At 42.2% G+C, this 18238-nt stretch overlaps 1 protein-coding gene across 2 annotated transcripts in view; it reads right to left on the reverse strand.

Annotated features, from left to right (window-relative positions):
- The window catches only part of STK39 (serine/threonine kinase 39), a 357460-nt gene that overhangs the window by 93121 nt on the left and 246101 nt on the right, over positions 1–18238 (reverse strand). For both annotated transcript variants that reach the window (XM_062187583.1, XM_062187579.1), the window contains exon 15: positions 1183–1235. In XM_062187583.1, the coding sequence (XP_062043567.1) occupies positions 1183–1235 (53 nt within the window). The remainder of the gene's footprint in view (positions 1–1182; positions 1236–18238) is intronic.

Consider the following 18238-nt stretch of genomic DNA (forward strand, 5'->3'; position numbering starts at 1 on the left):
CCCAGATGGCTACAATGGCCAGGCATAGGCCAGGCCAAAGCCAGGAGCCCTGTTGGGTCTCCTATGTGTACAGAATCCGGCGCCCCAATCGGGACTAGAACCCGGGGTGCTGGCGCCACAGGCGGAGGATTATTAGCCTAGTGAGCCGTGGCGCTGGCCTTGGTCCCTATTATTTTAACAACTAGTCTTAGTCTTTGGAAACTCTTTGTGCTTGTACATGTTATTTATCTATCAATTAATCAAGATTTCTTTTAAAAATTATTTTAATTTTATTTGAAAGATTATATCCATGTAAGGATTATACAGAATGATCAATGATCTCCCATTAACTGTTTCACACCCTAGGGCTGAGCAGAAACTCAATCTGGGTCTCCCAAACGGGTGGCAGGGAACAACTACTTGAGCCATCACCTGCTGTCTCCCAGGATGTTCACAGCAGGAAACTGGAAGCAGAAGGGCAGCCAGGGAAAAATCCAGATACTTCACTATAGATGTGGGTATCCCAAGCGGCATCTTAACCGCCATGCCTAGCTCCTTTCCCTAGTTAAGATTTCTTGATGTTCCGCATGTCGGGCTCTCTCCCAGGTATAAGAGACAATAAAAAATTATACATAGCTCTGTGACTTCCAGGCATCCAGGATCTGAAGGAATAGCCAGTAGGGCCTGTAAGCAGTTGTAGTAACCCATTTAAAATACTCAAATTGCATTCAGCTGCAAGACCGGCATTGTTCCTACCAAATGTACCCCTGGCGCCTATAGCAAATATCACAACTCCTCCACAACAGAGGCTTCCTGTAACTCGAAATGAGAACAGAGAGACAAAGTATGTTATCTTTTCCTTATGCCACTGCTTGCTGCTCAGCCCTCAGCGGGACTGCATCACACTCATCATGGTTTCCTTAGACCTGCATTACCAAGCCGTGCTTACTGCCATGGCTGAGCTAATCTATCTAATTGATATGTGTATTACACAGTACAGCACGTATCCCTGGGATCCACGCAGTCAGCAGTGGTTCAGGTAGGACTCTTCACAATTACCCAAAGTCTTTCCTTCCATCTCACAACCTCCTTTCTTTTTAGATAAAGCAGTTTTGAATTGCAAATTATAACTACATGCTTGGTGAAATCAATTTCAGAAATGTTTCTTGTGGCAATAAAATAATAATTTCAATTAAAACTTACCTCTTCCTGGAGTAAACTCAAATCGTATGTCATTAAGTTCCTTTCTGGAGTTTCTGAAATGTATAACATATAGCACATTAAAATCTAATGAAGCAGAATTTAATCAAACTAAATGTATTCCAATTTTTATAAGATGTTATTACTAATACGTAGATAGCATTTTACACTTCTGAGTCACCTGCAAATAATTCCTCAATTAGAAGACATAGTTATGATAATAATAAATGAAGAAATCTATTTCATTGATTCACTGTGACTTACATGAACATGCTTATATCATAAAATCTCAAAAATAAAGTGCTCATTTTATAAAATCTATACTACATCAGTTCATAATCAAATTACTTCTCAATTTAAAATTACAGAAGTCTTTGGCCCAAAATAGATGATACCCAATGCATTTTTCCTAAGAAAAAAAAATCTTACTTATAAACTTTTATTTATATATGGTCAATACATTTCATGTATCTTTTATATACAGATTTAGAAGCATAGTGATACTCTCCACTTACAATGACATACTTTCAGTTGATTTTATAATTATAAGCTTAACCCCCCCACTAAGTAAGGAGTTTAACAAATAGTAAGAAGAAAAAAACACTGCTCCTCAAGAGTATAGACAAGGGCTGTAAACAATAATCACATATTAAAATGTCAATTTTGCTCATATATGATTTTTTTTGTACTCTATTAGTTACCACAGAGCAGGGAAAACATGATATTTGTCTTTTGGGGACTGGCTTATTTCACTAATCATATCCCTGGGATCCATGCAGTCGGCAGTCAACGGTTTCCAGTTGCATCCATTTTGTTACAAAGGACAAGATTTCATTCTTTTTTATGGCTGAATAGTATTCCATATTGTACGTATACATTTTCTTTACCCAGTCATCAGATGTTGGACATCTGGGTTGATTCCGTATCTTACCTATTGTGAACTGAGCTGCAATAAACATGGGGGTACAGATAACTCTGTCATATACTGATTTCATTTTGTTTGGGTAAATTCCCAGGAGTGGGATGGCTGGGTTGCATGGTAGATCTATTTTCAGATTTCTGAGAAATCTCCATACTGTCTTCCACATTGGCTGTACTATTTTACACTCCCACAGCAGTGTATAAGGAGACTTTTTTTCCACATCCTCGCCAGCACTTCTTGTTTCTTGATTTCTGTATGAGAGCCATTCTAACTGCGGTGAGGTGAAACCTCATTGTGCTTTTGATTTGCATTTCCCTGATGGCTAGTGATCCTGAGCATTTTTTCAATGTGTCTACTGGTCATCTGAATTCCATCCTTTGAAAACTGCCTATTTGTGCTATGAATAAATTTTATCAAATAATTTTAAAAAGTGAAACAGGTCAGATAGTCTCAACGATACAGTTCAAGAAAACACTACAAAACACATACAAGAAAATACTAGACTACACATTTGTATGCAACAAAATACCTAGAACAGGGTATGCCTTTGTAGTGAATTTTTTTTAATCTGAATTCCAGGAACTTCTGAATGTTGTGAAATTGCTCACTGAATATATAAAATCTATAAGTAAACATAAAATGCTTATATAAAACTGTTTATATATATATATATATACACTAATTCATTTAAAACATTAAATGACACTGTAGAGATAGGAAACAAATATCTAAGATATAAGAGTTCTGTTTATTTGAATTCAAAGAAATGATAACAAGAGACAGGGAGCTATAAATAGAATAGTTTTTAAATTCTCAAAAGAACATTAAATTATTACAAGCAATTCTCAACATATACTAGAATTCAAGTTAGTAAAGATGCCTCAGGAAACTGTAGTGGAAAATATGAACTAGTAATTTCCATTAGAGCTCAAACATTAGCTCAGCCACTGAAAATGTCCAAGACAGAGTCAGAGACAGCCTGCAGAGGCGTCCCTGAAAATCATCCTGCTGCTGCCAGGCTAGGATGAGCAGAGCCTGTTTGGTTCTCCAGTTTCAGTGCTCTGAAACGCGGTGTACTGTCTCCTGGTCCCTGTGAGCAGCGCCCAGATCACGAGGATGCTGGGCTTCAGATTCTTCCAGTCTACAACCTGACCTCAGTTCTTTATGTCCTACCACATCCTACCTGCCACACGAAGTGCAGGGAGGTCCAGAAAGACGCAGAAGGCATGGTACAAACTCTTTTCCTCAGTGCCCACAAAGGTGGGCCCTAGCCCATCACCTATCCACAAATGATAAGGAGGAGTCGAGGGCTGAGAACTCATGAGATGCCCAAGCCCAAACATGGACATTAGAGAGCCTTGAACTTTGCACCTCCCTCCTTGACTTTATCACTACTCCTTTTGGGGCCAGAATGGGACCAGGGGACTTCAGGAGACATGTGACGTACACATGAAACTGCAGATAATTACAGTTTTCAGTGATCATCTTGGAACACAGTCTAAGTAACTCTGCCCCAGGATGGGCTGTGCCAACAATCAGAGACTGTCTACTTGTTGCATTGCTTAAGCTGCCGGAAGTTTCTTAATAAACTACCAGTGTCACCACTATGGACCTGGGGCTTTCATACATGAGTTCTTAAACTTCCTGGACTGAAAAGCCTCCTTTACATTCTTAAAAACTACTGAGGACCCCTATTTTCTTTTGTAGATGACAACTATAATGATTTACTTTATTAGAAATTAAAGCATTTATATTAAAATATTTATTAATTTATTTGAAACCAACAATTAACCCATAACAGTTAACGTAAAAATTTTTAAATGAAAAAATTTTTCCTTTCCAAAAGAAAAATAAATCAGAAGAGTGACTTAAATTTACATTTTTGTAAACTTCCATAACATCTGCTTTAGGATACATGGGATCTACACTTGCTTCTGCCACCTGGTTCAAAGTCACATGTCATGTAGCCGGCCAACAAAAAAGTCTGTACATGTGTTTAAGGAGGAGAACAGAAGAGGTAAAGTAACTTCTTTAATATTATTATAAAAAGAGATTTGTACTCATCAGCTCTCTTACAAGTCTCTATATCTGTGATTTCTATATCCATGGTTTCAACTAGCTGTGGATCAAAATATTAAAAAAAAAATTGCATATGTAGTGAACATGTACACGAGCATCTTATCACTATCCCCTGAACAACAGAATAACCATAGTGCATTAGGTGTTATAAATAATCCAGAGTTGACTTAGAGCACACAAGCGTATGTACATAGGTTATGTGTAAATATTATGTTATTTTATAAAAGGGACTTGAAGGACTGTCTTGTGTTACAGCAGGTTAAGCCACCAGCTGCGAGGCCCACATCCCATTTTGGTTCGAGTCAAATATACTTTGCTTTTAACTCAGCATTTCTGTTAGTGAGCCTGGGAAGGCAGCAGAACATGGCCCAAGTACATGGGGCCCTGCCACCCAAATGGGAGACCAGAATGGAGTTACAATGGTTCCTGGTTTCAGCTTGGCCCAGCCCTGGCCATTGTGGCCATTTGGGGGAGTGAATCAGCAGATGGAAAACATTTCTCTCTCTGCTTTTCATATAAATAAAAAATCTATTATTTAAAAGTAAGAGGGGTGGGAGACTTGAGCAGCCATGGATTTTGGTATTTATGGAGTAATCTACAACATTGCAGATACCAAAGATAATTGTATGTAATTTACATATACACTGGTTCCAACAATCAGCACAACAGTCAGATGTGCACAGAGGTATTGCTTGTTATCCCCTTTTTAGGTGATCACATTCAATGGCTCTCCAAAATTTATAAATTTAATGAGTGTCAGAGTATAAACTAATACTTACATATTGAAAATATTTAGTACAAACAGAAATGCTCATTTCCTTTCACATTTGAGAAAAAGCAATACTGTCCAAGATCAGCAACCATTCATTTCTTCAATAGTTTTGGTTTTGTGTACTATATGTAAGCAAAGGTTATGTCAGAACTAAAATAGTTCAAGTTTTGTGCACTATATGTGAGCAAAAGATAAATTAGAATTAAAGTTCTCCAACACAAAAAAACAATTACTAGGAAAGCAAATAATTATATTATACTTAATAATATAATGATAGAAACAGGAATAAAATGAATTGATTCAATACCAATTATGTCACTATTTCTGTCATTTTTTTTTAACCAATCTAGTTTGTTCTACTAAGGCCATGAAAAGAGCAGTATAAGAACTGTCCCCAGAATATCAATATGCACATCCAAACTCATAATCTGTGTCTACAACAACTGTGATTCAAGTTACAGAGATTGCCTAGTCAAGCCATTCTTCTGCAACTCTCTACCTAAAACACTCACCTTTGAAAAGATCACAGTGATTGATTGTGAGTTGCAGACTTGTCCCATCAAGATGAAATATAGTTGGAAAAATGGCTAATTGGATCTCACTACTGAAGGACATTCTTTTATAAAGATTTAATCTTTTCAGACGCATACTTAGCACCTTTAATTGAAAGTACATTTAACCCAACTGATACGGCACAAGACACTCTTGATTTTGAGGGCTAAAAATAGTTAGAATTTAAGGCTAGAAACTAAGTCTGTGAAACAATAAAATTTGAGAGTTTTATTTCAAAACCCATTTCAAAACCCAGGCTGCCTTGGATAACTTAAAAAAAAAAAACTTTTTAATCTTGAAATACCTGAAATAAAAATTCTTGAATTGGCTAAGATATAAGCCTTTACTGCTCAATGTGTGCATACATTGCATAGAAAATACAAACGCCTACAGGGATCAGGTAGGAAATTTATTTTTTTAAATAGGTGGTACAGCTAAATGGTTTGAAAATGTTAAAGTGCAATAGGGTATTCTATAAAAATTAGCCCTCCCACTCCTGTTAGCCAAATAACTGGCTTCCTTCCCAGAGGCCATCAACATTTCAGGCTTTTCCTGCATTCTTCTGGAGATGGTTTATGCATATACTAGGAAGACACACACCTATCTAATACAGACGGTAGCATACTGTATACACTGTTCTTTACTTTGCCAGTCTTTTAACTTAACAATATACTTTGGCATTTCTCCATATTAGTTCATAACTTTGTCATTCTTTTCTTTATAGCTATATACTTTCCTGCAGTATGCTACGGCATTTTTTTTTTTTTAAAAAAACTGGTTCCCATTCTGTGAATAGATGGTTTCCTATCTTTCACTATTATAAACAATGCTTCAAAGAATAACCTTGTTCTTATGTCATTTTGCAGAAACATGAGCACAAAAATAAATTTCTGAAAGTAAATTGCTTGGTCAAAGGATATTCACATTTGCAATTTGATAGGTGTTGTCAAATTCCCCTTCTTTTAAGTTGTACCAATTTATACTCTCACTGGCAATTTGTAAGCACCATTGCAGGAGCTTTAAAATGAATAAAACAGGGAGGGTATTAAAAAGCGGGGAGATGTGAGTATCTTGCCAGTCGGAAAGCTTTTCCTCCATCTAAAGGGGCAACTATGTTTCAGTGTCAGCTGATCATGGCCAGATACAGATATGGGCACAGTGTTGCTAAATATTCCAATTTTTTTTTTTTTTTAGGGAAACAAGAAATCTGACATTTTATATGAAAACTCAGTTTTAACCCTTGAGAATTTAGAATATGTTGACACTAAAGTGAGCCAGAATCAGTCTATTGTTGCCAATTAGTGAAGACAAATATAAAATATTCTGATATTAACACACAAACTTATTTCCATGGGCAGTACAAGCATGCACAGATTTCTGAAATGGTTAAGAGTTCAATGTTCTTTTTAAGGATCTACTAAAAACAGTCATATAAATAATGCATTGGTCCACAGAGAGAAGGAACAGGAGAAATTAATCACGGGCAAGAAAAACAAGGCCATAGGAACTTAATCAAAAAAATATATACTCTATAAACTTGCAGGGGTAGGTGTTTAGTACAGCACTTAAGATGCCACTTGGGCTGCCCACAGCCCACACCAGAGTGCCAGGATTTGAGTCTAAGCTCCACTCCCATTCCACTTTCCTGCTAACGTATGGTCTGGAAAGCAGCAGGTGGATGGCTCAAGCAGTTGAGTCCCTGGCACCCATGTGAGAGACCTGGATTGAGGTTTCTGCTTATGGTTTTGGCCTCCAGCCCTGGCTACTGCAGGCATCTGAAGAGCTATAGATGAGAGATCTCCATCTCTCTGTCCCTCTGCCTTTTGAATAAGTAAAACAATCAAGAGGACAAATACAAATTACAGACATGTGTAACATGCTACCCTGGTAGTACACAGAATGCTTAAAACTAAACTTAAAAACTTGGAGCTGATTTTTTTCTTCATTTTTAGCCACTGCTCTTCAGCATCACTGTTTGCTATGTCCATTCAACATGGTAAATCTAAAGATACAGACCAGCATACATAGGGTTTTTCTTTTCTGTTAGTTGATCTCCAAGTGACGCAGTGAACACTCACACAAGGCAGCTGGCTAAGAGGGTGATAGGGCACACCTGAGTGCACACGTGGCTCTTCCTGGAAGTACGTATTTCACAGGACACAGCATTTATCTGTGCCTCTTAATGTACCATGTCAGGAAAACCTGATGGAGTTACTGCTTCCTGGAGAGTGTCAAAGCTAAAATGCTAGCTCAGGAAGACTTGCAGTCTTTGGCTTCTCATTAACGTGTCTTGGCCCATGCCAACAAATGAATGGGGGCACATGGACCCTAAGAACCAGACCATTCATCATCAAAGGCAGCAGAGGGAGTGTCTTTGGCATGCACAGCCTCCAGCAGAGGCAAGCTGGAGAGCAAGGATGGAATACTGCTGTTTTTCAAGTTGAGCAGCAGGCAGGATGCTTCCCAGGGGTCCAGGAGCTGCTGCTCCCTTCCAAGCAGCAGGGAACTTCTCAGACACAGCCCTCTTCTGCTTTACTTTTCATCTGAAGTGTCAGCTTAGTGTGAGGCTGCTGGTATCCAAGGAATTCCAAAGGGCCTCCCATCCACACCACTCCTGAAATGTCTCTCCCTGTCAGGAGCAGGATGGGAACCCTTTCAACAGGCAGGGCCAGGAACCACCCAGGAGCTCATTTTAGCTCAGCCTGCCTCTGGTCCTACTCTGGGGAGTGCACCATGGCTTGGGAGGAGCTGCAGACAAGGACAGCTGGCCAGGATTTCTCCCTGCAGGAGGCAGCTGGGAAGGAGGTGGTGATAATGAGAGCGGTACAAACAGAGGTCTGGATTCAAATCCACAAGCTACTTCTTCGGCCTTCTGTAAAATTTCCTTAACTGTGTGTAAGGGGGGCAAGGGCAGAAGAAACAATTCATAGCTGCTATGGTCTGCTTATGTCTGAAAATGTGCATGCACTGGAGGCTTACTGATGGTGCTGGGAGGCAGGGACTAATGGGAGGTGTTTGGGTCATGAGTGCTCCATCCTCAGGAATGGACTGATGCCAATTATAAACGGGCTCGAGGCTGCAAATCTGCTCTCCTGCCCCTTCCCCCTCTCTCTGCCCTTCTGCCATGGGATGATGCAGTCAGAGGGCCCTTGCTGGCTGGTGACCCCTCAGCCTCGGACTTCTTGGCCTCTAGAACCATGAGCCATTTTCTTCATCATAAATCACTAGACCCTGGCATTCTGTTCTAACATCGCAGAATGGATGAGACAGCAGCATTTACCATGTGCTGGGGTGTGCTTGGTGTTCTACATGTGTTCTCTCATTCCACGCTCCGAGTAACCCTTGATGTCGGGACTACCATTACCTTCTGAGATTTCATGGACAAGAGGCTTAGAAAGGGTAGAGTGTATTTCCCACAACACATCTGAACAGCAAAGCTGAATTAAATCTACAGTTTCATCAGTGTGATCCGTAATCTTCAGGGCACGTCCCTCACCTGGGGCACTGCTTCCTTTAATGCTGGGCTCACCCACTAACAAGTTCCAAACCCCATCTCCACCTCTCCTGGTTCACTAGTAGATGCACAGGTAGTGTCTGCTGAGTGAAAAGGTGGGTGGACGCACGCAGGGTTTACAAGTCTGGCTTTTATGGAGTATCGCTCCCTTGGCCTCAACTGACACTACTTTCTCTAGGTCTTTTCCAGTTCCCCACAGTTGCCCTTTCTCTGTGTGTCCCAAACACTCCTCTGTCTCTTCCTGCCTGCCCCTCAAGGTTAAATTTCCATCTTCCTCAATCCTCTCCTCTCACCCTCCCCCTGGGGATGAATAAGTCCAAATCCTTAACTCAACCCGAGGTACTTCCCCGGAGCTACAGATCAATGATCCACCCATCTGTACATAGGGTATCTACCCACACAATGTCCTGCACAGACACCAAAAGCCTCAGCTTACCCAAAATGGAAGGCACTGCCTTTCCTCTCCAATTCACTTCTCTCCCTCTGCCTTAGGTTGGTAACTGATGATGACAGTTAACTACGGAGACTTGTAGGTTCTACCTCTTTGGGAATTCTCAAGTTACCTGTTTATCTAAGACATCACTACTACTGGCCAAGGTCAGGTCGCCATCACCTGCCACAGATCAGAAGAACTGTTTTAGCTGCCACCTGCAATGCTAGCATCTCCTGTGAGCACCAGTTCGAGTTCCCCACTTTAGATCCAGCTCCCTGTTAATGCGCCTGGGAAAGCAGCCAAAGATGGCCCAAGTGCTTGGGTCCTTGCCACCCACATAGGAGACCTGGGTGGTGTTCCTGGCTCCTGGCTTTGGCCTGGCTTAGCCTTGGCTGTTGTGACCATTTGGGAAGTAAGCTAGCAGATGAAGATCCCTCTCTGTCTCTTCCCCTCTCTTGGTACCTCTGCCTTCTAAATAAATAAACAAATAAACCTTAAAAAGAGAGGAAGAAATGGTTAATGAACCAAGCATTTATTCACACTCACACACAGCTACATATATACAGAGACTGCTACAGGGAAAGCTAAAGTTGCACAGCAAAAGGAAAGAGGGCACTAAAGGTTGGCAGTGTTATTGCTCAGGGTGTGACCCTTGGTAGATAAATGTGAGGACCAGGAGAAAAGCTGCTGTTCCTAACGAGACAAGAAAAGTGATGCCAACGGAACAAGCTGAAGGAGATGGCAACACTGGGCCAGAAACAAGGGAATCCGGAAGAGAAGCAGCGGCTTCCTGGGGCCAGGCAGAGGGCGCTCAGAGGCAGTGTTCCAGTTCCTCCCTGGCCTTTGCTACAGTGGTGGCGGGGTGCACATCATGAACTGGGAGGCCTGAAGCACTGGAGTCACGGGTCACCTGAGCTCAACTTGCAGTTCGGCCACTCAGGAGCTCCCGTGGCCAACACCCCCTTCCTTCTGCACCAGAAGGGGGAAGTGACGCTTCCCTTACAGATGCAATGAGCTCCTTGGCACCTGCTGCGGGCACTGCTAGGCCTGGCACTTTCAGGAACGCAGAGACAGGGGTTGGGGGGAGGGGGGAGTCATGGTTCCAGTCCTTGAAGAGTTTACAATCCTCCCAGAGACTGACAGCTGGCATATGAAACTATGGGGGAAGCTCACTGTTAATAAATGCTTTAAAGACAGGAGCAGGGAAGGGCACACTGGGCTCACTCCGAGGAAGGCCTATTTTTCTTCTCTTGGCTCTCACTCGGGTCCATCCTTCACACTCGTGTCAAATTAATCTTGCTCTGAGGTAGAGGTCCAATCACAAAATCATACAGTTTTACAATAGGAACGGGTCTGAGAGGTCACCCAATCCATTTCCCTCACTGCTCGGGTGAAGAAATTGAAACCAAGGAGATTAAGTGGCGTGCCTAAGATTACACAGTTGGCTAATTCACTCAACACTCCATAAATCCCTATTGATCACATACTAGGAGTCAGGCCTACTCTAGAAACCACGAACGGCAGGCATGACACTCGGACATGGGGCCAGAAACCTATAGAGCGGTGGGTGCTCTTTAGTCGAGGTTGGTGGTTCTCAGACTGCAGGCAGTTCAAGTGAGGTGCAGGGAAAGTGGTCTCCTCCCAGTTACAATCCTACCCCCAGGAAGAATCACCACGTGAAGTGAGAGACCTCGTAGACGGGACAGTGTTGCGTGTGAATGCAGCAGAGATGGGAGGAAAGGTCCAGAGGCACGCGTGCCCCACCACTCTGTCAAACTCAAGCTCTCCTAGACGTTGTATCTCCACATGGTACACACCCTATCTCCAGAGCAGGAACTGAGTCACATACCTAACCTGCCTTTGTGTTTTTTGATATTTTTTGGACAGGCAGAGTGGACAGTGAGAGAGAGAGAGAGAGAGACAGAGAGAAAGGTCTTCATTTTCCATTGGTTCACCCTCCAACGGCAGCGTGCCGGCACACCGTGCTGATCTGAAGGCAGCAGCCAGGTTCTTATCCTGGTCTCCAATGCGGGTGCAGGGCCCAAGGATTTGGGCCATCCTCCACTGCACTCCCAGGCCACAGCAGAGAGCTGGACTGGAAGAGGGGCAACCGGGACAGAATCTAGCGCCCCGACTGGGACTAGAATCTGGGGTGCCGGCGCCGCAGGCGGAGGATTAGCCCATTGAGCCATGGCGCCGGCCATGCCTTTGTGTTTAACTTGCCTCAAAACTCTTTTGCATTAGTGAATCTTCTAAATATATGAAAACTCCTTTCAGCCTTGTACCCCCATATTCTCAGAAATATGCTCCAGGCCTAGAAAATACTAATATAAATTTCTGGAATCCTGGATTCTAGTCCATGTTAAGCCATATAGCATCACACAGTTCAAGATCAAAGTCCATTAGGTCAGAGACTCACACTGTTCCCTTTACCAAAAGAACATGAGCAGTCACTGATATACACACCCATGTATGCACATACACACGCCTGGTTTTCTCAAAATAAAGTGTCCTGATACAACAAGTAGAATTTGGCCTCACACAATGGTTCTTTGTAGATGTTTCTGCAACCAGAACCTCAGGCTTGGGACTCTGATGCTTCTCAATGGCTTGACCCATTTAGATTTGTAGCACGTAGGTAGCTGTCTGGTGACCTATGATTTTACCCAGCTCACACCCACATTAGAGGTAGGTACAAAAAGCCACACGTGCGAAATGTCTGGTGCTCAGCACAGTTCTGAAACTTAGGAATAAGTCACATGCAAAAACATTAGCATAAATAATGGCCTTTCCTATGTCCAAAAAATTGAGTTTTCATCTGGAAATAATGCAAACTAAGTTAGGGTATATTTCCTTAGGCAAAAACTTGTTGAAGAGCTCTGTGCTTGCCAATAGGTTTTGTTTTCTATAGCATATAATACTTTTAAAAATTATGAAAAAGGGAGCCGGCGCTCCGGAATGGAGGGTAAAGCCACTACTTGCAGTGCCAGCATCCCATAAGGGCACAAATTCGAGACCCAGATGTTCCACTTCCAATCCAGTTCTCTGCTATGGCCTAGGAAAGCAGTAGAAGATGGCCCAAGTCCTTGGGCCCTTGCATCCCTGTGGGAGACCTGGAAGAAGCTCCCGGCTCCTGGCTTCAGACTGGCTCAGCTCCAGCCATTTCGGCCATTTAGGGAGTGAACCAGCAGATGGAAGACCTCTCTGTCTCTATTTCTCTTGCTCTCTGTAGCTCTGCCTTTCAAATAAATAAAAAAATCTCTATAAAGAAAATTATGAAAAGTACAAATATTAAAATGAATATGCATGAATCTACTGTAGAAAAGTTTTAAATGGCAACATTCTGTCTCATTTACTTCAGAGCTGAATGTTTAAAACTTCAGTAATATCATACCTACACTGCACAAAATCAATACTGTTACAGCCCTGCTACAGTAAATAACAAGTGTACAGCTATCCTGCAAGGGCTCTGCTTCCTGTCAAGATTGTAGAACCATGCTTCTATTTTCCTGTGTAGCAAGGAGTCCCTTCCAGTGTTTAAAATGTCCAGAGAGGGAAAGCAGCAGAAGATGGCCCAAGTGCTTGGGTTCCTGCACCCACATGGGAGATCAGTGAGAAACTCCTCGCTCCTGGCTTTGGATCAGCCCAGCTCTGACTGTTGTGGCCATTTGGGGAGTGAACCAGCAGGTGGAAGACCTTTCTTTTTGTCTCATCCTCTGTCTATAACTTTGCCTCTCAAATAAATAAATAAATAAAACCTTTAACAAAAAGAATGTCCAGTGAATACAATTACTGAACTTACCTGTACCAGTAAGGCACAGATGAAATGCAGTGATCACATAAAAGCTATACTATACTGGTGTGCATGGCTGAAGAAGCAGAAACATGGTAGTCTGGTCAAAGTGCATCCGTTTTCCTTTGTCAGTATAGAACCAGGGGTCATCAACATCACTTATGCGTGTAAGTTTAGGGTGTGCTGGGCTTTCCAGAAGAATATTCAGATCCAAGGATGTTCCCATGGTGGTTAACTCTTCATCGAAGGCGTGGATATAAGTAACACATGTCCATCTGGGATCTAAAACTCATACTGCCATAGGTGTATTTGCACAGACTGATAAAATACAAGGGGAGATGGGTGGGCTGCACATATCTGCAGCATTCCAGGATAATGGAAGCTTATTCTTTAAGGCACAAACCAGTACAAACTCTATTATGGACAATTATCACCTTCTTTGCCCGCTGTTTATCTGGTTTATTTAATTCTTGAAAAAAGAATGTTTTGAAATTAAGACAAATGTATAACTGAACATTTGTTTATTAGCAATAACAGAAATTAAAAGGAACACAGAAAGAAATATTGGCACATTCTTGGGATGTCAGTTACTCCAATCAAGTACTGATTTTGGCTTCGTCTGCTTGCAGCTAAAGCAGAAAAGGACAACTACTGCATGGTACATTCTTAACTAAAAAAGAAACATGCAAGGCAGACTTTTTTCTCTTGGCATTAAGTTCAAGGAGAAACTTTTTATGGAAGCTCGTTTATAAGGGACATTGAATAATGTCTTCAACTCTAGGTTGTAAAAGATAGAAACTTTTTTTTTCATATAAATGTCTTCAACTATATGATACAAAAGATGGAAATTGTTTCTCCCGGGTGCTGAAGGCACCGTCCTAAATCTTGCCTGACTGATGGCACTTCTGCGAGGAGCTAAATAACACAGGCACGCCGCACTGCTTCCTGATGATTCACCTCAGCAGAGGGAGCTCCAAGAACAGGCAGAAAGGGATGGCCTCTACACACTCCTTCCCCGGGCCCCAAGTTCTACAGTGCGCGATTTCAGGACTGCATTCTGGGGTGAGTTTTTGAAGGGGTCTGATGGTCTGTGTATTGATTAAACATAGATCTTTCCCTTTAACTAAAGCAGCTGTGGGAAGCAGAAGTAACATCCTGCCTGGAACAAGTGACAGGAGACTGACATTATGTACTTTTCTCCCAGAGAGTAGGTTCACTAACACCTAAGAGAGGTGGGTGCCGGGTGTCTGAGTTCCCCAAGGAAGCTTTGTGTCTGGCCCAGAACTTGTACTACTCATACGAATCCCCAAACTCTGTAGCTTTAGAACACAGAAGGGCTCAGTTTTGCTTCAAAGTCTGAAAGAGCAGGTGCTGCTAATCAAGTGAGTTAACCATACGAGAACTTTGGTGTAGCCGCAACAGTATAGAGAGGACAGACAACAATAGAGTTTTTACATGTTAGTTGTGCAATTATTGAAAGAAGCCCACTTTACATGAACTTCCTTCATCCTGTAATTTTACCATTAATCACATGTATAATCAAATCCACAGTAAGTTATGTTAAAGATCAGCAAAGTTAAAGGCAAAGTGATCACCTGCAACTAGGTTTCAAATATCCACCCCCAGAGGTGGGGAGGCCTTCCAAGCTGACCCCAACGTGGCCTGCTGCCTAGTTCTAACATCTTTTCTTCAAATAAACTTTGGCAAATTAAAAAAGAAAAAGAGGAGAAAATGAAATGATGCAGGACTAATTAATGGGCAGTGCTGCATCAGTTATCCTCTTGGTGATAACTGCAAGAAGGCGAGCAGGGAAGCCGAGCTGCTCTGATGGCGTTTGGACACCCACATCTACCAGAGCACCTGGGTTCAAATGCTGGCTTTACTGCTAACTTTGTTCTTGATAATGGGTACTCTGAGAGGCAATATACGATGGCTCAAGTAGTTGGAACCCTGTCACATACACACAGGAAACCAGCCTGTCTCAACCTGGGCAGTTGGAGCCACATAACAAATGAACCAGTACGGGAACTCTCCATCTGTCTTTCTCTTTTTGTCGCTCTGCTTCTCAAATAAATAATACTTAAAAAAAAGAAGAAGTGCAATCAAGATCTTCCCTGGCTTTTCCATATAGATACAAAAGATAGCAAAAACGTAATGCTATGAAACTGAGCAAGGATTTTCCCTTTTGACCTATTTCAGAGAAATAGCCTATAAGTAATCCATTTGCAAACCAGAATAGACAAATATTGGATAATACTATAAATCTTCAAGTTAGACTTCTTTGAAATTACTCCAGCACATCACTATTCATAAAACATACAACTGCATAGAAAACCATTTTTACTAGACATTTGATAGGCTGTCAATGTCATCAGAAGGAAACATATATATGAGAGCCTACCACAGCACACTTGTCAGGAGATGGGATTAGGAGAAGACTTTTCTTCAGCAATGATGTCAAAACGAAACCAAAGCATGCAAAAAATTCTCTCAAAGCAAAAAATAAAAAATGCAATCTGCTTGTTTTGGGGGCTTGGGTTTATAGGATTCTCTAATGCCTTAACACTCACAGTGTTGGAAAAGCATGACTCCCTCTAGCCTGCGCTGGAGAAGAGAGTGAGCCCAACAACAGTGCTTGATAAGTTTCCTTTAGGTTAACAAATCCAAAAGGGGTCTGGGTATGAGAAGGGACACAATCTGCATAATTGGATTAAAAATAGAGACAAATACTTGACACTGTTTCCAGGTAGGTTTTGCAAAATCTGTTTATCTTTTTCAATGTGAAGATTCCCACAAGTGAGGGATGGGGACGCAAAAGCTCAGTCTTGTCTGTTGCCCAGGGATGCTCTTGTGTACAACTCGTGTTAACTGCAAAATGGTTCAAAAATAGGCCCCCGGCAACACCTTTTCCCTTCTGATTGTGAGTTGCACTATGTTTCCCTAAAATGGGTATGCTGAGGTCCTAACCCCTAGCACTTCAGGATGCCAGCGCTGTTGCTCACTTGGCTAATCCTCTGCCTGCAGCGCCAGCACCCCAGGTTCTAGTCCTGGTTGGGGCACTGGATTCTGTCCTGGTTGCTCTCTTCCAGTCCAGCTCTCTGCTGTGGCCCGGGAAGGCAGTGGAGGATGGCCCAAGTGCTTGGGCCTTGCACCTGCATGAGAGACCAGGAGGAAGCACCTGGCTCCTGGCTTCAGATCTGTGCAGCGCGCCGGCCGTGGCAGCCATTTGTGGGGGTGAACCAATGGAAAAGGAAGACCTTTCTGTCTCTCTCTAACTCTGCCTATCCAAAAAAAAAAAAAAAAGAGTAATTAAAGTAAAATGAAGCCATCAGGGTGAGGCCTGATATGAGCACATCAGGACACAGACATGAACCTGCACAGAGGAAAGATCAAGCCACAGAGAGGCCATTGGAGAAACCAAACCCCTGAAACCTTGAACCTGGACTTTTAGGCTCCAGAACTGAGAGAAAAATGAATCCCCATTGTCTGAGGTCCCCAGCCTATGATACTTTGTTAAGGCAGATCTGGGAAACTAACACAGCACCTGATTCTGAATGATCTTTAAAGTCAACATTTGTCCCTTTTTGGCAAAAACTAAAATTGCTCTTAGCTTTTGGAGCACAAATTTATCATACTCATTATCACAACGGCTTGGGAATAAAACATCCCTTCAATGCTCCCAAACAAACAAACAAACAATAAAATGACATCAGTCACTTGGCATAGAAATCAAGCCATCCAAACTGGAAAATTCCAAGTACCTGAAGGTTGTTAAAATGGAAAAGCCCTGGGTTTCTTTGTGAAGCTGAGTCTTCAGTGGTGCAGGTGAGCTGCAATGTGAAGGGCAGACGAGCGTAGGGAAGTCTCATTCTGAACACTCACAATGACAGTGTGCCTGTATTTACAAACACCTGCCACGTGATCATCAGAGAACAAACCTGGCTTTCACAGGAGTCATGGAATCCACAGTTTAGAGCAGCTACAACTCACAGGGTGATGACTTTGAGAAAATACATTTGGGATTGCTGAGTAAGCAACCCCCATGTGTGTTAAGTGCCCCACAAAGTAAAGGACTTAATGGACTATGGGGACAGTGCAATTTTCTTGTCTAAGAATTGCTGATTTAAAAAAATGCTCTACTCGACGATGAGTTTTTCCAGTGTGAGTGACATTTACTCCAGGCTAATGACGTCTGACAAGTTTTGAAGAATAACTTAGCTTTCTTGACCTCTTGACTTAAATAAAAACTTAAGAAAGGAGGTCAGGCTGGATAAAGAAGAGTTCTCACTCTACAGAAATGTACATACAAGGTACCTTGCAAACAATTTGCTATCAGCTTCTGTATACCAAATCCAAAGATGTGTTTTTCAGCAAGGAGGTTAAAAAGTCCCCTGGGACTGGGAAGTGGGCAGAGACTGAGAAGAAAAGGCCAGCACAGCCCTTTCCCAAATGGTTAATGTAACAGCAGAGCTTCCCTCTATCAGTCTGAGGCAAAATCAAACAGCCATTGATTCTTTGTCAACTTTAATTTAATCTAGGAGAGCTATTTGATTTTTTTTTTCAGAGGCAAGGTGCTAAGTGTCCATTACAAAGATAAAGGCATTGGTAAAGGTGAGCGTTATGAGCCTTTTGAGTGAATACCCAGAATTCAGAAGACGGCTCAGAGGAGCTGCCATGTTCCCTGCTGTCTCTTCTCCAGAGACTCCCACAGCGCCTGGCACATAAGGAAGTTGTCAGCATTCTTTCTTACCAGCTGCATGCCATTGCATGACATCTAAGCACACTTGACGAAATCCCAAGGCTTGGAAGTTATCAACACCAAATAAATACTCACATAGCCGCCCCTACTCTCCGCCGCAAAAAATGTTTCTAGGCTGAAGGTATTTCAGTTTCTATGGGTCAGAGCTATGATGGACAGAATTAGACGCCACACTAGGAGGGAAGCTGGGAAAGGCAAACACGATCTGTTGTACTGAAGAGATGTCTGGCCAAGA

Source organism: Lepus europaeus, chromosome 1, assembly GCF_033115175.1.
Source record: "Lepus europaeus isolate LE1 chromosome 1, mLepTim1.pri, whole genome shotgun sequence".
NCBI lineage: Eukaryota > Metazoa > Chordata > Mammalia > Lagomorpha > Leporidae > Lepus > Lepus europaeus.